General features: G+C 39.2%; 1 protein-coding gene across 4 annotated transcripts in view; it reads left to right on the top strand.

Annotated features, from left to right (window-relative positions):
- Window positions 1-22,173, top strand: part of RSPRY1 (ring finger and SPRY domain containing 1) — a 49,439-nt gene that overhangs the window by 12,541 nt on the left and 14,725 nt on the right. For all 4 annotated transcript variants that reach the window (XM_036275418.1, XM_036275417.1, XM_036275416.1 and 1 more), the window contains exons 2-10: window positions 1,647-2,151; window positions 9,413-9,465; window positions 10,159-10,271; window positions 11,577-11,703; window positions 12,808-12,866; window positions 14,737-14,803; window positions 15,210-15,341; window positions 16,503-16,618; window positions 17,582-17,725. In XM_036275418.1, coding sequence (XP_036131311.1) covers window positions 1,802-2,151; window positions 9,413-9,465; window positions 10,159-10,271; window positions 11,577-11,703; window positions 12,808-12,866; window positions 14,737-14,803; window positions 15,210-15,341; window positions 16,503-16,618; window positions 17,582-17,725 — 1,161 coding nt within the window. In that variant the 5' untranslated portion in view covers window positions 1,647-1,801. The remainder of the gene's footprint in view (window positions 1-1,646; window positions 2,152-9,412; window positions 9,466-10,158; window positions 10,272-11,576; window positions 11,704-12,807; window positions 12,867-14,736; window positions 14,804-15,209; window positions 15,342-16,502; window positions 16,619-17,581; window positions 17,726-22,173) is intronic.

Genomic DNA, 22,173 nt, shown 5'->3' with positions numbered 1-22,173 from the left:
AATACCTAGTTCTAGCATTAGTTTTTTTATGATTAACACACTATGTGGGATGAGAATGGTCATCCATGAATTTTTGGAGGACAGGGACTTGTTCTCCCAGTGCCAGCATGGTGCCTGACACAAGGTGCTTGGTCAGTATTTTCAAAGATAATTAATTCATCCTTATGCTTAACTTTGTAGCAGGTATGTTGTACAACAAACTGATCATTGTGAAATTGCAACCTTGTGAAAAATATTTGCCTTTCCCCAAACAGAATCTTGCTTAGATAACAGAAAAACTTTGTAACTACTTGTATGCTTTCTGTAAATTCTCAAAAGAGCCTCCATGGGAAACCTCTGCAGTTTGGGTAATTGTAGTGGAACACTCTATCTTTTTTTTCTTGATATCAAATGGGTGCTATCACAGTTGTATCATAACTTTTTAAACAACAAACCTCTGCAATTAGATATTTTATTTGAAACATTACATTGTCTTATATATGTAAATTAAGAAAGGAGACATTTCTTTTTTTTATCCTCACCCGAAGACATTTTTTCATTTTTTGTTCAGATAGAGTGGGAGGGAGAGAGAGAGAGAGAGAGAGAGAGAGAGAGAGAGAGAGAGAGACATCGATGTGAGAGGGACACATTGAGTGACTTCCACCGCACGGACCCAACCAGGGCCGGGGACAAACTGCAACCGAGATACGTGCCCTTACAGGAACCGAACCCAGGCCTCTCTGGACCACAGGCTGACACTCTGACCGCTAAGCCAAACTGGCCAGGGCAGCAATTCATTTTTTTATCCACAAAAGAAGCCCTTGAACAACTGTACACATACTTCTAATGTAGTTCTGTATGGACAAAACCACACATACGTGTCAGTTTTTTTGTTTTAGGGTTTTTTTGGGTTTTTTTTTTGGTTAATCCTGGCTTAAGATATTTTTCCATCGATTTTCAGATAGAGTGGAAGGGAGGGAGGGAGAGAGAAAGAGAAACACTGATATGAGACAGACATATTGGTTGCCTCCCACATGACCCCAACCAGGGCCAAGGATCCAATTTGCAACCCAGGTATATGCCCTTGACTGGGAATCGAACCTGCGACCTTTAGGTCTGAGGGCCCACACTCTTAACTGCTGAGCCAAACCAGCCAGGGCACAGGTACTGTTTTTTAAAAAAATCAATGGCAACTCTGTGGTATACAAGGATATGGTTTAGCAATCAGCTTCATAATATAATGATAAAAATTATTCATTGTTAGTTCTATTATGCAGAGATATCTCTGAGTCAAGAACCTATAAAAATAACCAGCCCTGGCCGGTTTGGCTCAGCGGTTAGAGCGTCGGCCTGCGGTCCGGAGAGACCCGGGTTCGGTTCCCGCTAAGGGCATGTACTTCGGTTGCAGTTTGTCCCCGGCCCTGGTTGGTCGTGCGGGTGGCAGCCACTCGATGTGTCCCTTTCACGTCGATGTTTCTCTCTCTCTCCCTCTCCCTCTCTCTCCCTCCTACTCTATCTGTACAAAAATTGGGGAAAAAAAAAATAACCAAAGATGATTCTTCATTGTAATCCTACTGTCTATAAAATCAATCTAGGAAAGTGTGAGTAATTGAATAGCCATGAACCTTTAATTCATTTTCCTTTTGTTTTCTCTTTTTTTCTTTTAGAACTGCTGCTGGATGACCAGGATTCCATGTAATTGATAATGTTGGAGATCAACTCTGCAACTTTCTTCAGCATTCAGTTGTTAAAAACAAGTAGGATGCAAGTGTCTCAACTCCGGATTATGAAAACAGTACTTGGAAAACTGAAACCTATCTAAATGATTGTCTTTGGTTGGGCCGTGTTCTTAGCAAGCAGAAGCCTTGGCCAGGGTCTGCTGTTGACTCTTGAGGAACACATAGCCCACTTCCTGGGGACTAGAGGTGCCACTGCTGCCATGGGTAATTCCTGTATCTGCCGAGATGACAGTGGAGCAGAAGATAGTGTTGACGCCCAGCAGCAACAGGCTGAGAACAGTGCAGTACCCACTGCTGACATAAGGAACCAACCCCGGGATCCTGTTCGGCCACCAAGGAGGGGCCGAGGACCACATGAGCCAAGGAGAAAGAAACAAAATGTAGACGGGCTAGTGCTGGACACACTGGCAGTCATACGGACTCTTGTAGATAAGTAAGTATCTGACTTATAGTCACCCACTGTGTAATGAAGTGTTCTGCCAGGAACTATAACTTTTGGACTCCTTCAGTTCATGGGATATATTCGCCAAGCCTTGTGCTCATAGAGCAAGGAAGAATATTTTATTTCTCCTCTGATGGCAGAGTATATTTTATGGTTTAATGTTTTTACTTACTAACTTCTATTCCTGTCTGGAAATGTCTAAATATTTCTATAGCAGAAGACACAAATTAAAAATATGGTCTGTATAGGGAATATAGTAAATGTAGAGTGAGTTGGTATTGCAGGTTATAATAGGAAATGGTTTCAAACACAAAGACTTACTTTTATCCTGCTTGCCTGTCTACTCCACTGACCAGAGATTCAAGAGCATGGCTACATAAAACTTGTGTTGACATCATGAAAACATAGATTAAGGAGAATTTTCATCCACTTCCCTTTTTTTTTTTTTTTAATTATTTTTTAATCTTTATTGTTGAATGTATTACAGATGTTCCTCATTTTTCCCCCATTGACCCCCTCCTCCCCACTCCAGCCTCACTCCTGCCATTTCCCACACTGTTGTCTGTGTTCATTGGTTATGCATATAAGTTCTTTGGTTTATTTCTTCCCATCCACCAACCCCCTTCTCTTTGAGGTTTGTCAGTCTAGCTACCAATTTGTTCTTCTTAATCCCTTCACCTTTTCACCCATTCCCCCAACCCCCCTCCCATCTGGCAACCAACAAAATGTTCTCTGTATCTATGAGAATGTTTCTGTTCTGCCTGTTCATTTTGTTTATAGATTTCATTGTCGATAGATATGTATTCATTGCCATTTTGTTTGTTCATATATTTTATCTTTTCCTTCAAAAAGACCCTTCATCATTTCATATAATAACGGTTTGGTGGTGATGAACTCCTTTAACTTTTTCTTTCTGGGAAAGTCTTTACATGGCCATTGATTCTAAATGACAGCTTTGCAGGATAGAGTAATCTTGGTTGTAGGTTCTTGCTTTTCATCACTCTGAATATTTCTTGCCACTCCCTTCTGGCCTGCAAAGTTTCTTTTGAGAAATCAGCTGACATTCTTATGGGAACTCTTTTGTAGGTAACTAACTGCTTTTCTCTTGCTGCTTTTAAGATTCTCTCTTTGTCTTGAACCTTTTGCATTTTGATGATGATGTGTCTTGGTGTGGGTCTCTTGGGATTCATCTTGTTTGGGACTCTCTGTGCTTCCTGGACTTGTATGTCTGTTTCCTTCACCAAGTTAGGGAAGTTTTCTACCATTATTATTTCAAATAGGTTTTCGATTTCTTGTTCTCTCTCTCCTCCCACTGGCACCCCCAAGATGTGAATGTTGGCACACTTGAAGTTGTCCCAGAGGCTCCTTACACTATCCTCATTTTTTTGGATTCTTTTTTCATTTTGCTGTTTTGATTGGATGTTTTTTACTTCCTTAGATTCCAAATTAATGGTTTGCTTCTTGGCTTTACCTATTCCACTATTGAATCTGTGTAAATTATTCTTTATTTCAGTTAGTGCCTCTTTCATTTCTGACTGGTCCTTTTTTATGCTCTTGAGGCCCTCGCTAAGTTCGCTGAGGTTCTCACTAAGTTCACTGAGCATCCTTATAAGCAGTATTTTGAACTTAGCATCTGTTAGGTTGCTTATCTCCATTTCACTTAGATCTTTTCCTGGAGATTTTTTCTGTTCTTTCATTTGGGACCTGTTTCTTTGTCTCCTCTTTTATGGCTGCCTCCCCGTGTTTATTTCTATGTATTACTTAACGAGAGGTATGGGGCTAGTTGAGACCAGATGCTGCTTGTTTGAAAGAATTTAGGAAAACCTGAAGCAGGATCCAAGACAGGCCAATCCTATGGTTAAGCAACTGGCAACAGTTTGGGTGGGCCTGAAAGTTGTGTGGGGCGGGGCCTCAGGGAATCACCAGGGCGGGACAACCAGTATGAGCCAGGTTGCTGGAGTCCCAGATATGGCAGCTATCTGCCGCTCCAGGGAAGGGCTCACCAAAGGAACTAAGGCCTCTGACAGCACGTTCCAGAGAAAGCCCCCTCTCCAGTCCTTGCTCCAGTGCCAAACAGCTCAGTTCTTCCCTGTATGTCTCTGTGCCCCTCGAGCTGCCTCCCCTCCAAGTTTAGAGGGAGTGAGTCCAAGTAAGTCTGTGCGCGGGCCCTTTAAGAGGAGCTGCCTGGGGCTCCAGCCTCCTCAGCCTCCCTGAGCCTCAGTTCCCGCTGGTTTTTCCAGCCAGAAGTTATGGGGACTTCTCTTCCTGGCATTGGAACCCTGAGCAGGGCGCCTGGTGTGGGACAGGGACCCCTCAGTCCTCAGGGAGGACCTTCCCAGCCAAGGTACCCTCCTGATTTTTATCCACCACACTTTGGTGTGGGACCAGCCCATCCGCCTCCGCCCCTCCTACCAGTCTCGATGTGGCTGCTTCTTTAATTCTGTAGTTTTAGGACTTCCATTCAGCTCAATTTCAGGTGGTTTTGAATAATGATTGTTCTGTAGTTTAGTTGTAACTTTGATGTGGCTGTGGGGAGGATGCGATACCGCGTTTACCTATGCTGCCATCTTGACCGGAAGTCTGTCTCTCCTCCTCCCTTTTTTATCCCTATTTGGCCCTCTTAGATCCATTTGGGAAACTCGTAAGTTTAAACTGCTGGGAATACCTGAACTGTTTTGCATTTTTCTCTGCTTTGTCTTTTTTTTTTTAATTTTCACCCAAGGATATTTTTATCTTCAGACAGAGTGGGAGGGAGAGAAAGAGAGACATCAACATGAGAGAGACACATCAATTGGTTGCTTCCTGCATGACCCTGACTAGGGCCAGGGACCAAACCACCAACGAGGTACGTGCCCTTGACCAAAATTGAACCCGTGACTCTTTGATCCACAGGCCAGTGCTCCAACCGCTGAGCCAAAGCAGCCAGGGTTGCTTTGTCTAACTCTCAAATACGAAATCCCAGATTGAATAACAGTAAAATTAAAGGGTATTGTTTAAACTGGAAAAAAAAATGTAACTTAACCATACAGTTAGGTATTTAGGAGCCAAAGTTTTTCAACCATGATGGACCATGTTCAAATTCTAGCCCAGCCATTAGCTAGCTACAGGACACTGGGTAAGTTACTACTCTAAGCCTCAGATTCCTCATCTTTAAAAAGGGAATAATAACCTTTCTTACAAGGATTGTCATGAGATAATGATAATGTTTTTTATAAGTTATATCTGAATTCTTTTTACTTCAGGCTTTGCTAATAAACTTAAGTATCTAAATATTTGGTAATCACATTTTTAGAATGTGATTTTATTTAGTTCCACAGCCTAGCCCGGCCGGTGTGGCTCATTGGTTGAGCATCAACCCATGCACCAAGAGGTCACTGGTTTGATTCCCAGTCAGGGCACATGCCCAGGTTGTGGGCCCAATCCCCAGTGGGGGCATGCAGGAGGTGGCCAGTCGATGTTCTCTCTCATCAATGTTTCTATCTCTCTCTCCCTCTTCCCCTCTTCTCTCTCTAAAATCAATAAAGAAAAAAAAAAATCACAGCATAAAGTATGCCTGTGCATATTATTGAGGTGGGTCTTTTTCCCCTCATAGAAATAAATTTGTTTTGCACATCTTTTCACCTGCTGTAGAACATGCTGAGGAAAAGTGGTTCTTACAAGTATTCTCCATAACCAGTTCAGAAAGACCTTCCTAAGTTTACTAAAACCAGCCTTTGAAGTAGTTCTGGTTTCTGAATTAATTTAATATAATTTTAATATATTTGTAGGAAATACCTATTGAATAAATCTGTCATTTTTAATATCCCCCAAACTCAAGCAAAGGACTAGAAGCTGTTATACAAATTTTCTTCATGGTGAAATTGAAAACATACCATAAAATTGTAGTGACCTTCCAAATGAGGAAGTAAATTATAAACAATGCTATTTAAACAGTAAATTATAAACAATGCCCATTGGAAAAACAGATACAGAATGGACTTTGCCATATATTTTAAAAAATGATTCCGAGAATGTGGGGACAAGGTAGGAGTTTATTTCCAAGCTTCAGAAAATATTACAAATTACAAGTGAACTTGTTGATAAAACACATAATTCACTTACATGAGGCAAGTGGTATACATTTGAATAATAGCGTAACTTTTACCTTAAACCTGTTGTATTGAATTATAGTTATAACTTCTGAAAATGAAAAAATAAGGCAAGTATGGAACAAATGTGGAGTACTCTGTTGGAGAACATAATGGCAAAACAGGTCAGTCTACAAACGTAGTCACATAACTTGTTTCTTAGAAACTACTAAAGGAGAAGAATTTTATAACCTATAAAATTTATAAGGCTTTTGAAACTAGACATGAAAGATAGGCTTAGTAAGAATATACCTAAAAAGGTGTCTGCAGTTATAAAATGATCTGTTCTTATTGTTCTTCTTACTTAGGAAAAGATAACATTGATCTAATAGGATAGCACGGTTCCTAAAATCATAGTGAGAGAGTTGCTAAAGCAAATACACTTTAAATACACTATTTCAAGGCCCTGGCTGGTTTGGCTCAACGGTTGGAGCATCAGCCTGCAGACCAGAGAGTCCCAGGTTCAGTTCCCGCTGGGCCCTAGCCAAGGGCCACATACCAAAAATAAATAAATAAATAAATAAAGACACTATTTTAAAATCATTTTGAAGTTCCATTATTTGCATTTGTTGGTAATGACTTTATCCTCAGATCGTTCATGGTATTGTTAGTTATTCTCATGTGATTTAGAACTTTAATTTTCAGACTCCTCTTGATGGAAATGTTATTCTGTGTGTGTGTGTGTGTGTGTGGGTGTGTGTGTTTTCTCTTTTCCTATCTGAAATGTCACTTTTGCTGTTGTCTCTATCTGGGTTCCAAGTACCTTCAGTCTATGACTGAACCTAAAATTGATCGTTCTGAGTTCTCATCCCACTGTAAGGATCCTAGGTCCTGCTGCATGGCTTTCTGTGCTTTTGTTTGTTCACTAGAAACTTGCAGCTTTATACCAGTTGTAGCTCAGATTATCATACATAATTTTTTCAACTACTTTCACTGAGAGGGAAACCCTATCCTAGCCTCACTTAGTGAGTTTGCTCCATCCCTTGTATAGGTGGTATTTTGGTCTCCATTACCCACCTTGCAGACATAGAACTCCTGGTCACCTCTGTCTATTTCCTGACGCAGAGCCTGGTAGTCCTATGGCTTTAGCACCTGCTTCTCACCAGCAATTTCTGTTCCACAGAGAAGTTTATCTTGGTTTTTTTTTTTTTCAGTGTAGGGGTGTGTGTCCTTTAAGTGCACCTGTATAGAATTGAGGTGCTCATATTCCTTATTCATTGCTGATCTTGTCATCTTTTTATTATTTTTCCCCTTTCTTAATTTCATTTTCCTCTGTACCTCCCACCTCCAAATATCAGTGGGTAACCATTCCAGTTATGGTCTTCCAATCTGCCTGACATGTGTTTGTTTAGGTATAGGAAGTTTCTATATAGTGTTTGAGGTTTTTTATTGTTTTATTTTTGTGTGTGTGTGTGTGTACATGCGCTTGTGCGCTATTGTAAAAAAACAAAACTGATGAAATTATATAAATCTATTTGTTTTTAACTTCGCTCAGCATTATGTTTGAGACCTATATTGCTGTATGTAAAGCTACAACTGCTCTGACTGCTACAATATATTCCTTTATATGCTTGAAGGTACTATATTTTGTTATCCTGTAATCTGATGATGGTCACTTAGGTTACTTCCAAATTTTTATTTCTACAAATAGCACTGCAGCACATAGCCTCATATGCATCTATTACCTGTGGCATAGTTTCTCTAGAATTGTTGGGTATATGCATACTTAATTACACATTGCTCTCCAGAAATGTTTGTATCTGTCAGTTATAGCACTTAAAACAATTCTTTTTTTTTTGTTTTTGTTAATCCTCACCCAAGGATATTTTTCCATTGAATTTTAGACCGAGTGGAAGAGGGGAGGGAGAGAGAGAGGAAAGGAGAGAGAGAGAGAAGGAGAGAGAGAGAGGAGGGAGAGGCATCGATGTGAGAGACACACATCTACTGGTTGCCTCCCACACAACCCCAATGGGGCCTGGGAATAGAACTTGCGACCCTTCAGTCCTCAGGCTGCTCTAACCTCTAAGCCAAACCAGCCAAGGCTAAAACAATTCTTTTAAATAAGAATTTTCCCTTATTATGAAAGGACACAGGATGTGAATAACCAGTACCTAAGGAATACCTGAAATGAATTTAGTAATTCCCATATCTCAAGGTTGTTCTGAGGATTAAATAATTGAAAACAATAGTTTTTATGGTTTTTATTATAGTAAAACAGAGAGCCACAATATGTAAACAAATAAGTGTTGAATGTTTTTCTAAAACACTTAGGATTCCCAGGATCACGGTTTGAAAACCCATTGAATTAAGGTGCATAATGCCCTTTTAGAATATTAAATAGTTCCTCAATTAATTTTGCTTTCTTTTTATTCTAACACTGTATTTTGAAGTTTAAGCATGTAATGATGCTTTCCCAGAAGAACACTTAAAAATGAAAATGTTTATGTAGGCCCTTGCTTCCATAAGTCCTCAACTGAGATTGTTGTCTTCTTTCCTGACATTTCTTTGAGGTAAATATGAAGAAAATGCTGTTGGCCTAGACGGTGTGGCTCAGTGGTTGAGCGTTGACCCCTGCACCAAGAGGTCACTGGTTCGATTCCTCATCAGGGCACATGCCCAGTTGTGAGCCCGATCCCCAGTAGAGGGCATGCAGGAGGCAGTGAATCAATGTTCTCTCTCATTGATGGTTCTATCTCTCTCTCTCTCCATCTCCTTCCTTTCTCTAACATCAATAAAGATAAAAAAAAATGAAAAAGAAAATGATGTTGACCTCCCTTGCTTGTCTCAGTTGGCATTGGGCCTCTAGAGATAAAACTGAAAGTAGGCTCTGGTCTCCAGTTTTAGTCCTGTGCTTTTACTTCCAGCCATATGCTGGTCCTTTTGTGTGCCCTTCTGCCCATTTTATTTGTGGGCAATCATAGAGTGACATTAGAAATGAGCACATGTGGTACGCATTTGTTCTTACAGATTATAGCTCTGGTTGCTTCTTCCATCTCTTTCTCTGCATTCATCTGTGTTCATTTCTTATTTCTCTTTCTACCCCCCACACTTAAAGTGTAAGCTTTTACTTGAATTTGTCATTTCTTATTTCTTCAAGTTTGATGTCTTGACTGTTTGTTTTTCAGTGATCAGGAACCTCCCTATTCAATGATTACATTGCACGAAATGGCAGAAACAGGTATTTTTAAAGTTTTAAAAAAATACTTCCTAATGAATTAATGATTATGAAGTTAATGATTATGAAGAAATGTGACCATGTTTTTTTAAAATAAAAGATTCCAAAAATACTTAACACATGTGACAAAGAAAAAAATACCTTAGTGTATGGAAATTTTCTTACATAAAGAATAAGAAATGTATATTGCATCCTGAATATGTAGCTGCACCTCTTAGTAATAGTTTTATCTCATTGAAATTATTACCAGAAAAAAATTTTTGGCATTGACAGATCTTTGACCATAACTCTTCTAGAATGGGAATGATAATTTTTTGTCCCTCAATTTCTTAAGTGTAATTCTGAAAATAGAGCCAACTGCTTCAGCTGCTTAATCTTCTTAGTTAACTCCTATGTTGTAAATAAAATGCCAAAACTATTTTAATCATATTTTGAGAACCCAGGACCATGGCTTGAATTTTCTCCAAATAAAGATACCCAGAAATCACTAGACTCCTGTAAATTCAGATTCTTTGACTCTACCATGATTTCTAGCAATTGATGACTATGTCCATGCCCAATGCTAGCTGCTTAAAAATTACAGACGAAGCCCAGCAGTGTTTCTATTAATGTGAAGTCATCTTGTGTTATAGGTTATATATTTACACATTTTTAAAATAGTGGCTGTATTGTATAATTTTCTTGATTTGCTCTTAGATGAAGGATGGTTGGATGTTGTCCAGTCTTTAATTAGAGTTATTCCATTGGAAGATCCATTGGGACCAGCTGTTATAACATTGTTACTAGATGAATGTCCATTGCCCACTAAAGTAAGTTAACACTTATCTTTTATGAAACAGTCATCTGTGCTTAAGGTGAATGACCACAAAAAACATTTGATGTAATCTAGTTCCTCTTTATACATTTGAGGTGTGTTTTATTCACTATTAATTTCATTATGTAAACTTGGTTTTTTATTACTAATGAAGTGCTACATCCTCCTATCAATAGCTTACTACAAAGCTTTAGTTTAAAATTTTAAAAATGTTAAAAATGGAAGCATTTATATCTAAAATACAATCTTTGGAAACTAGAAGAGAATAATTAGCTGCTGAGCTGATTTTTTTTTTTATCTTTAATCAATTTCCTTGTAACAAAAAATTTTACACGTTTTCTATTAAGGAAAAGCTGTTATACTGAAAGCACTTTTGAGTCTGACTCAAACATTGAAGATTGTATAACTTTGATTATCCCTTATATAGAACAAAAATATCACTTCAATTGCTTTATTCCATATGTTCCCTGGAATTCTTCTTTTTTTTTTTTTAATTTAAAAAAGTTTTTAAATCCTTTTTTTAAAGTTTTAAAAAAATTTTATTTGTTTAAGCCTTAGACATTAAGGCCCAACATGGCAAAAGAATATGGACAGAAGAGGAAAGTCTTTGGCCAAGTTACTGGTGAATTGACTATTACTTAGGCTTACAGGGGTTTGCTTCTGTTATAATTTCCCTCAAAAACTGGTGAGATTTATTATTGCTTGGTTAAAAAAATTTTTTTTAAATTTTTCTTTATTGATTTTAGAGAGAGAGGAAGGGAGAGGAAGAAAGAGATAGAAACATCGATGAGAGAGAACATAGATTGGCCACCTCCTGCTTGTCCCCCACTGGGGATTGGGCCCACAACCTGGGCATGTGCCCTGACCTGGAATTGAACCAGCAACCTCTTGGTGCACAGGTCGATGCTCAATCACTGAGCCACACCAGCCAGGCAAAAAAATAATTATTTTTTAAGTAACTTTTTGCTTCAACATCACTTGGCCCTGTTGTTATAAATTATAATGGCATTTGGGTAGATTTAGTCTACCCAAATGATGTAATGATTCAAGAGTATATAGTATATATTTGCTGTAACGGGTTCATTTTGAATGAAATGGACTTTAGCAATTTATGTGAAACAACTTTGTGGTTAATCAAATAATATTTCTCATCAATAATGTTACTATTGAGTACATTATTTTTGTATGGTTATTCTGAGTTAACACCTGATTATTGCTTTTGTCTATGAGAATTACCTTGGGGGGGAAAAAACCTAGGAAGTATATTTATCAAATACACTTATTCATTTTTTGTTTTTAGGATGCACTCCAGAAATTAACTGAAATTCTCAATTTAAATGGAGAAGTAGCTTGCCAGGACTCAGGTCATCCTGCCAAACACAGGAACACATCAGCTGTCCTAGGCTGCTTGGCGGAGAAACTAGCAGGTAACTCTGGGAAGCTCCACCAAGGACGATCTTAAGTTGTTTGACATTAAAAGGAAGATTGCACTGCAGGTCTGATCAAACCTGCTGTACCAGAATGAAGTATTCCCCCTACCCCCCAGAAAATTGATGGACAGGGATAACTGGAAAAAAAAGTTACTCAAAGGCCACAGAGGTCAATGTAATTTAATTAAGCTTTGAGGATTTTCAGAGGGAAATGCAAAAGAACAAGTTTTACTTACTTGCTTTAAAATTAAGAATAGGAGAAAAAGCTGAATTCAGTATAACAAATAAAGATTATGTATGTATGTATGCAACATACATATATACGCACTATAAAGTTTAGCTAGGTAATGGAGACATAAAAGGTTGGGGGAAGAGGAAAAGAAACTTTATCTTATTGTTTGTTTGTTAAATATATTTCTATTGAGAGAGAGGAAGGGAGAGAGAGATCAAAACATCAATGTGAGAGAGACAGACACATCGATGGGCTGCCTCCTGCAAGCCCCCCCACTGGGGATCAAGCCCACAACCTGGACATGTGCCCTGACTGGGAATCGAACCGGTACCTCTCAGTCCATGGGATGATGCTCAATGCACTGAGTCACACCGGCTGGATGAGGAAGGGAACTTTAAATTGGAGCAGTTCCTGAGAAGAGAAGCAGATATTTAACTTGTTTATGAATAGTGCCCACTTTAGGAAAGTTAACATTAAAGTACAGGTAAAGAGCTCAACTAGTTATGTCATGTGTGGTGGAAGGAACAATGGATTAGAAATTAGAACAAATGGGTGCTGGTTCATCCTCTTCCCATGTGCTCCCCAAGTGGCCAGGCATGTCACTTCACCCCGGGGGATAGTACTGTTTCCTACCTCAGAGCGAGAGGCTTAAATAAGATAATGTGCAGGAGAGTGCTTTGTAAGAGTTGTACCAAAAAATTGTATTGTTACTAGTTACTGATTAAAAATAATCTGGCACGTTTATTTTTTTATTTTTTAAATATTTATTTTTTGGTGGTTTTGGTGGTGGTGGTTTGGTGGTGTAGTGTGGTGGTGGTGGTGGTTGATGGCACATTTAATTATATCCAGTGTTTGTTGTATTCGTCTAGGTCCTGCAAGTATAGGTTTACTTAGCCCAGGAATACTGGAATATTTGCTACAGTGTCTGGTAAGTGAGACATCAAAGCTAGTTATTCTTAGTCATTTAGAAGTGTGCAGTTTTCTAAAATTGCCAGCTTAGCCTTTGGCACAGAGAATGGAATCAGTTGCAAATTTTACAAATTTTATTTGCAGGTGTTTCCTGAGTGTTTATTTCCACCTATGTTTAAAAAATAAGGATGGGATAGGAATTTATTATAAGCAAAAACATCTGGGTTAGCCTGGTTTTAAATTTAGTCATAAGATAGTGGCTATGACTGATTTTTTGTATGTGTCCTTAGAGTCTACCAAATGGTGGTAGGATCCTTCTTCGTAGAAACAAAATTACATGGAATTTCAAGCCACGAAACCATTAGGTCAGATTCCTAGTGCATCTAAATCTCTATTCCTCCTTTCCTCCCCTGTCACTACATACTGCTCTTAAAACTGTTATTGGGCATTTGATGTATTGTTGGGGAAGCTTGTGGTTTGCTGTGGCTCTGCTGTCAGATCTCACACAGCTGGACTACAGTCTTGACTGGTCTGTACTTTTTAAAGTTATTTTTGCAGGACTAGTGAGTGTTGGCCTTCAAAATCTGTAAGATCTTCTTTTTCAGTACTATGTGATATGTATTTAAAACTTAACACTATGTTAGGAAACCACTCTGGGTATACAGAAGTAGTGTAACAGTCCTTTGCCCTCAAGAAGTTTCCTGGTTAGTTGAGGGAACAAAACTACTCAGACAAGACAGTAAGCCTCCATATTTTATGACAGAGGGCAAAATCGCTTCCTTCAGACTAAGTTCTGCAAGAGTTCTGAGGTGATTGGGAGGTGGGAAGTATGGGTGGTGTGAGTGAGCTGGGAGAGTCATGGGAGACATACTTCCTGATGAAGGTGAGACCTCAGCTGGGTCACACCATAAGGTCCCGTGTGATTGTGCACACAGGAAGGAAAAAATGGGTTTCTGGGTTAAGGGCACACCACTGGCAGAAGCCCAGAGATAGACATCACCATGTTCCTGGCATATTACAGAGAATTGTCTGATTAGAAGATAGTGTTCAGAGGCCTGAGGACATAGACTGAGCAGCCAGAAGGGGAGGGCATAGGGCCTAAAAAGCCAGACAGTGGGTTTGGGAATGGATATGGCAAGAAGCCTGTTGCTGAACAGGCTTTGCAGCAGGGGAGGATGGTGGTTATACACGCTTTGCAGAACCTAGGTGGGCACCAGGGAATTGAGTGGAATCATTTGATGTCCTAGGGCTCCTAACATAGCTGCAAAAGGATGGCTGTGAGATGTGATGTTAAGCAGATAGACCTTTTTTACATGTAAGCACATGTAACCTGAGCTTAAATGTAACTGAAAGAGCTCACTTGCTCTCTCCCACCTGCCATCAGCATTATGGAATTCCTTTCAGAGAACAGATTGGAAACTAAGCCATTAATTGTTAATTTCATTATTATTTTAGAACATGGCAATAATGAATTGTTCCTTTTAGAGTGCTGATTAAAAAGACATTTTTTGCTACAATTCTAGTTTCTTTTTGGCTTGCTTAAAAGAATGTAAGAATCAGCATTACTTTATTTAATAAAGCCCTAATATAAATGTTCCTAAGTAAAATAAAATAGTGCATTTAACTAGATACTTTTGAAATTTTCATAACTTTAAATGAATCCAGTAACCTCAAGAAAATAATATAAGACTTGAAGAGACTCTGTTTTGGTACTTCGTTACTAATAATTAGTGAAGGGATAATCGAGGACTTGAATGAGTAAAACTTTTCTGACTGCTCCAACAAAAATCTAGCACATATTGGGTAAGAAGAGGAAGTTGATAACTTGCCACTTCTGCAGGGGAATGATGTTTTTGTTTTTTGTTTTTTTATCTTTTGTTGTCTTTCAGAAGTTACAGTCCCACCCCACAGTCATGCTTTTTGCACTTATCGCACTGGAAAAGTTTGCACAGACAAGTAGGTATAGTGACTTCTTGCACTAATGATCTTATGTATCGGTTGTTAAAAATCTTATTTTTCTTAGTTACTGGAGGAGTTTATGCTTGGAACCCCATCCAACATGCATACATTCTGTTTTTGTCTGTGTAGACACCTCAAGGCCAGTGAGATGTAACAGAAACAAAGGCAAGAGTTTTCTCACCTAAGAATCAAAACTTGGTGACCGTGACTACCCACTTTTTGTAGCTAAACATTTAGTGATGAGGTTGCTACTTTCTTGAAACTATCAGAGCTCTTGAGCTATGCCGTTATTCTAGTTTCCAAGTTCTCTAATTACTTCTCCTCACTCCTTCCCACCACTTATATGCCCAGAGAATCATCTTACTCTTTCATGGTTCATTAAGGTTTATATCTTTCCAAACAGGTGAAAATAAGTTGACTATCTCTGAGTCCAGTATTAGTGACCGGCTTGTCACATTGGAGTCCTGGGCTGATGATCCTGATTATTTGAAACGTCAAGTTGGTTTCTGCGCGCAGTGGAGTTTAGACAATCTCTGTAAGTAGAAGTTATCTTTTATTAAAATGCCTGTGTGGATCACTGGTCTTCAGTTTGTAATAGTAAGCACAAGTCTTTCCTTATAAGGTCCTCTACTATAGGTTGGTTGTATTCTAGCAGAAAAGTATTCCAGGGGCCCTTCAGACTAGAATCATATGGAATGCTTCTAATTCCAGCACTCTCTCATGCTAAATCGTTTACTGTTCCCTTGTTTCCTGCTGCATCAAGGCTGTTAATTAGATGGCGCTGTCTAATCAACTTCCCAACATACACACATCCCCGTCATTCCTGCTTCTGGGCCTGTTCCCTCACTTGGAATTTCCTCTCTTTACTCTTCTCCCTGTCCCAACTTTGCTATTCAAAACTCAGGCATGTCTTCCCTACACAATGGGGTTGCTCCTGGTTTTTTCTCCTCCAAGGGCTCCTGGAATAAAACTATTTTACCAGTATCTCCTCACTCCCCATCCACAGTGAGCACTGTGCACAATTGGACATGTAACCCCTGCTGCTACCACAATCGTGGGGACTGGCTCAGTGCACAGCCTTTGTTCTGCCAGTTAAAGAATAATTCTGAAAAAGTACAGTTCAGATTTTGTTGCATGCCAAATACAGACAGACCTCTTTTTATTGTACTTTGCTTTATTTTGATTCATTTTTTACAAATTGAAGGTAATATCCTCCACCAGCAAAAAGATTACAACTCACTGGAGACTCAGATGATGGTTAGCATTTTTTAGCAATTAAGTATTTTTTAATTAAGGTATGTACATTTTTTAGACATAATACTATTTATTGTACACTTAATAGACTATAGTATAAACATACATTTTTTATGCTCTGGGAAACCAAAAGATTCCTGTGACTTGCTTTATTGCAATACTCACTTTATTGCAGTGGTCTAGAACAGAACCCACATTATCTCTGAGGTATTCCTGAATATGGGGAGCGAAAGCATAAACCTAGCAGTGCTGCCTTTCCTAGTGTTTGCTTGATTCATCTTCATATGGTAGTGTAGTTGCAAACCCAAGGTTATAAGTCTCCCTACCAATTCTGCCATCCATGAGCACCTCCACTCCTGAATAGGAATGGCACAGAGCCATAACACTAGCTTTTCCCCCATAATATCCAGCCTAAGAAATATGACCACTTTTTCTTTTGCAGTTTTGAAAGAAGGTAGGCAGCTGACCTATGAGAAAGTAGACTTGAATAGCATTAAAGCCATGCTGAATAGCAATGATGTCAGCGAGTACTTGAAGATCTCGCCTCATGGCTTGGAGGTAAAGCTTTTGCAGATGGACCATTCGGGGGAAGGGGAAGGGAATATCTTTTTCTCATTTTCATGCCCTGGTTTTGAAACCAGGGCAATTTTCTGCAGAGTAGATGAAAGTTTATTTCATACTCAGAGAGTGGTTAGAGGTACATGTGGCAGGAGAGAGGGTTTGGGGTATATTATTTACTCTTTTATATCCCACATTGTGCTATACACATAGGGAGCACTATAATATTTATTGACTGTTTGGTTTAAATGCATCCATTTTTTATTGTGCCATTCTATTCAGCTAAAGGTACAAAGACTAATATTTCTAAAAGTGGCCCTTCCTTTTTTTAATCCCTGTATAGCCAGTTGTATTTGGGCTCGTGCTTTTCTTCCTCCCTATATGTTGGAAATGCTTCTGATTTTGTGGTGAAGACTGATGAGAGAGCTACTTATGTATAAGAAGGTACCATAAGGCACTAGACACATCAAGATTAAAGAGCTGTCTGAAGAATGGCGGCAAACAGCTCTCTGATCTTGCATATTGCCAAATGCTTTATGTAGTTTTCTGCTTTCAATTATTTTTTAAGTACCTTATTTTACACCCTTCAATATCCTTCTCTCCCTCCATCATATCAAGTATAGGTTAAGGCAATGTTTATGCATTTGTAAAAGATTCTAATATGAGAGCAAAGCTCTGTAAGTATTTAAAAATGAAGCCAGTAGGCTTCACTAATTCTTACCACTAATTCAGCCATCTTTGAGGTCTTCCAATTCTATTAGAACTCCCTGGAAATAAAATTGTAAAATAGTGTGTGCTTCATTCAGTTTTTCACTTTTTGTCACTGAGGGTACACAGAGAAGGAAGCAGTTGTCCACCAGAAGCATTATTAAGGAAAAATACAGTTAACCTTCTGAGCAGTCAGTTTTCTGTGGCGGTCTTCAGGCATTAATGATGGTCTCTCACGTGCTTTGGTTTTGCCAGGCTCGCTGTGATGCCTCCTCTTTTGAAAGTGTGCGCTGCACCTTTTGTGTGGATGCTGGGGTGTGGTACTATGAAGTAACAGTGGTCACTTCTGGCGTCATGCAGATCGGCTGGGCCACACGTGACAGCAAATTTCTCAATCATGTGAGTACCCTGGAGAACTGTGCCAGTGGGTGCAGCAGCGGTTTTTTCCTGAGTGGATGGAAGATACTTATTTTTCAGATAGGTTTGTGCAGTAATTGTTTCTTGGGCTGAACCTCATGGTGCCCTATTCCTAACAGTGGCTTGCTAAATGGATTCAGAAATAGAAAAAAAGTGAAATTGCCCCTCAACTTTATTTTCCCCTTGATTTTTAAGTTCATGCTAATTTTCCACCTAGAGATTGGATGTGTCCTTTGTACACTCTGCTCTGGCCCCAGCCACATCTCTGACTCAGTTTTTATATTGGGACCAGTGATAATTTTTCTCTTGCATTTAAGCTTTAAGAACTTCATGGGAATTCTCTTCCTCTCATTAAATACAAAATGTAGACTTCTCTTACTTACCTTGCAATTAGTAGGCACATTTGTTTTCAATACTTAGTATTAACCTTTTGTTATGGAAACCGGTGATATAGAAGAGAAGATGAATCCTACAGAAGAAGCAAGTTGGGCTATCAGGAGTTAAGTGGGAGAGGTTGGGGTTCCTCCTGTCCTACAGATACTGTTGCCTACAGATGCCCAATCTAGTCAGCTTGCTTCTGTTATTCAAATTATAAGCTGTTTGGAATTATCCAGTTTTGATCAGGAAGATTTTGTGGATATATGATTTTTACCCTTTGAGCTGGGAAAAGCCCCTTATTTTGTTCATCTAAAGTCTCCCATCCCTTATGTAAGGTCCTGGGATGGGTTTTAGAAGGGATCCAACAAAATGAAGCTAAATTTCCCTGCCATAAGCATAGTTTCTAACAGGCCCTTTCAGAAAGGCTGTATAGCATCCCAGAACTGTTTGTGGCATTTTACTAAACGCAGATTGGAGGAAGGGGGCCAGTGGAGAGGTCAGGTCCGATTGTTGTCCAGGGTGGAAAACTAGACCACAGTATCCTGTTGCTTTTGTCGGGAACCTTACCTGATGCAGGGCCACCTAGTCAACTGGGCCTCAGTTAAAACCTGGAAGCTTGGGGCTTTTGTGTGGCGCCTGTAGTCAGAAGTAAGTGGGTCTGGAGAACAATGCCAGTTAGTTTCTTAGTTCCCAGCTTGGGCACTGATTTAAAGCAGGTAGTATCCATTACCCTGATAGCCTGCCTTAAATGATGTCCTTAAGATGATTTTTTAGGGCTTTAAAAAAAAATCTTAATTTCCCGAGCACCTTCATTTTAGAGTCTATCTTCTGATTCCCACCACAGTTTTTACTGTCACAATTTTCATTTCACAGATGAGAAAACTGAAACTGAGAGTAGGACATAAAGAAATTAGGATGAGAATTTAGTCACCTTCCTATTCTATAATAGTTTTTTTCTTTGCATTTGAAGTGGGGAGAATCTCAGAGAATTAGTTAATCTCCTTATTCCAGATAAATTGTTCAAGAATTAGAAGAAATATGGATTTCTTTAGGGAGAAAGCTTCAACATAAAATTCATCTTTCCTAATGTGGCAGTAAACACACTGTAGGTCTAGGTGTAGTGTACCTGCAAGTGAATGTGGCAAATATTTTTTTTCAATGGAGCTCTGCCATGTAGTTGCAGAAACTTTGGCTCCTCGATTAAGAGGCTTAAAATACTGTTTTTCTACCCTCCCAACTGCTTGATAGATTGTTAATTTCTTTCTTTAAAAAACAAAAACAGCCCTGGCCAGTTTGGCTCAGTGGTTAGAGCATTGGCCCAAGGACCAGAAAGTCCTGGGTTCGGTTCCCACCAAGGGCATGTAATTTGGTTGCAGTTTGTCCCCGGCCCTTGTTGGGGTTATGTGGGTGGCAGCCAGTTGATGTGTCTTTCTCACATCAATGTTTCTCTCTCTCTCTCTCTCTCTCTCTCTCTCCCCCCCCCCCTCCTGCTCTATCTGAAGATGAAAAAAAAAAATGTCCTCGGGTAAGGATTAAAAAAATAATAATTAAAAAACAAAACATCTTTCCCTAATTCAAGTACTGGTCAGTTCCCTGTTAGAAACTGATTAAGTCTGATATATCTTTTCCCAGAATGTAGGATTTTAATGATGTTGTCATACTTACTACTTTAATTCAAATGAACACTGTTCTGTCCTACTTGGGTGGCTCAGTTGGTTGGAGCATCGTTCTGTACATCAAAAGGTTACAGGCTCTATTCCAGGTCAGAGCACATACCTAGGTTGCAGGTTTGATCCCTGATTGATGTTTTTCTCTCTCTCTCTCATTAATGTTTCTCTCTCTCCCCCTCTCTCTGTCTCTAAAAATCAATTTAAAAAGTATCCTTTTTAAGGTGAGGATTAAAAAATGATAATAATAGATAACAAATGGACAGTGTTCTGGAGATTCAGAATCTTTTTGCCTGTACAGATGGTGTGGTTTTATGGAGTAAGTGAGTCCTAGGATACACCCAGTTTCTAAAGATTTTCAGTCAGTGATAGTGCCTTTTATTTTAATTCTTACTGCTTGGCCTTCAGTTTTGAAAGAATGATCAAAGTGTTGGGCTTGGAGACAGCATTAAAATGAGAAGGTTATGGATAGTTCTTGCTCAGGTCACCTACAGAACAGTTTGTTTTGTTGTGCTGTATATTTTTATGGCGGGTTGGGAGTAGTAAGTTTCCAAGGGTGCAACTTGTCAAAAATATCTTTTGCCTTTTCATGAGCGTCTACCATGTGTCTGGTCTTTAATATCCTCATCTCTAATCTTTTAGAGAGTTTGGGAAGGTGGTATTCTCTCATTTAAAGATGAGAAAAATGAAGTTTAGAGAAATTAATGTATAAACTTGTCCAAAGTCACCTAGCCTCCAAGTGCTGAAGAAGAAGTCAAACCCTGGTCAAGATGGCCTAAGGAGTTCTTCACTTGGAGAAAATGGCTGCTATCTTAAACAGAAGAGAGATGACTTGGAAGCCAGTCGTGGTCTCCCAGACCATTGTGGGCTTTGGGAACTAGAGAGGTTCCAAGGCTGAGAGACAGGAATTACAACAGTCAGCATTTTCAGGGCCAGGATGCCAACACTGCGGCAACAAAACAATCCTAACCATTGCTCCATGTGAGGTCCCTCTCACCACACCAGGTATCGGTTGGGAGGGTCCAATATGCCAAGCCTAGATCACATCTTACCCCTCCACCTCCAGAGCAGGAGGTGGGACACTGTATCTTCATTACATTCCCTGTAACAGGAAGGGGTTGGGATGCTGGGCAGCATAAAAAAGGACAATGTCCACCGTGTATGGAAGGATTCAAAATATTCCCTGAATGATAAGCTATGGATAAACTTTCTTTGGGTTTTTGTTTTTGTTTTTGTTTTAGTACTGTTTCCAATACTAAATATATGAGTGGAAACAGGCAGATCAAAATTGTCACCCCAAGTACCTGGCTAGCTACCCTGTTCTCATTTATTTGTCTCAGCCAAGGGAAACTATAGTTAGTCTTGGGAATGTCTTTAGGAGTGTGTAGTTCATCTAGATTGCTTTCTGAGATGCATGCTCAAAGAGATTTTTAAAGTGTATTTCTGCTTGTCAGAGGCACCTACTTCTTAGCCTGTAGAAGTTGATCTGTGGTGAAAATTAAAATTATTAGAGTTCCCCTTATGTCCCACAATGCCACTGTGTTGGGAAATTAATCTAGGCATAGAAAATACTGCATGGTAAAATCTACTCTTAACAACTCTTGGTGGCTAGGAATCTTCTAGGAATTTCTTTCAAGTGTTCTATTGGGGACTCGTAGGACGTTAGAAAATTTAGAAAAGAGTCACTTGCCTTTTGCCTATGTCCCAGCACCCATAAAATAAAAAGTGTTTTACTTACTAGTTCAGGCTTTAAAGGGATAGAAAGCAAGGTGTTCTTTCTAGTAAACGGATGAATTTTTTCTCTGCTTAAAGACAGATGCAAGTTCATTTAGCTCTTAAATAGTCTGAATAGTGCATTCAGAACAGCTAATTCACTCTTCCGAATTCAGTATATTGCGGTCCCATAGTCAAGAAGTATGTTAGAGACTTTTTTCAGTCTATGTCCTCACTGAATTATTTATCTCATAGAATAAGCAGATCATCATCAGGACCTGAAATGAAATTTCACTTGGATTTGGCCCACATTTTCAATTTCTTTCTCCATTAGAATCTTTCACCCTTGACCCTTAAAGGTAACAGTTGCCGGATTTGCACGCTTCTTCTATTTTTTATAATAACTCAAAGTAATTTAAGATCCTATTCACCTTTTCAGTTTAACAAAATAATGGTGAAATAATTGAAAGGCAGTAAGTAATAAAAGAAGGTACGGAAGACCTGTATGTTGCTGGAGCGAAGCTGATCTCACAGTAGCTATTAGCTGATTGTCCACTGTAATCTTTGTCCTGTCACTAGTTTTGAAATCTGTGAGCATGTGTCTTAAAGTCCAGTACCAGAATGGCACTGGCCCAGCCACAATGAAGTGAACAGCATGCCATTCTTAGAATC

Source organism: Molossus molossus, unplaced genomic scaffold (genome assembly GCF_014108415.1).
Source record: "Molossus molossus isolate mMolMol1 unplaced genomic scaffold, mMolMol1.p scaffold_m16_p_21, whole genome shotgun sequence".
NCBI lineage: Eukaryota > Metazoa > Chordata > Mammalia > Chiroptera > Molossidae > Molossus > Molossus molossus.
Note: the sequence above shows the minus strand (reverse complement) of the source record. Positions and strands in the feature narration are given on the sequence as shown.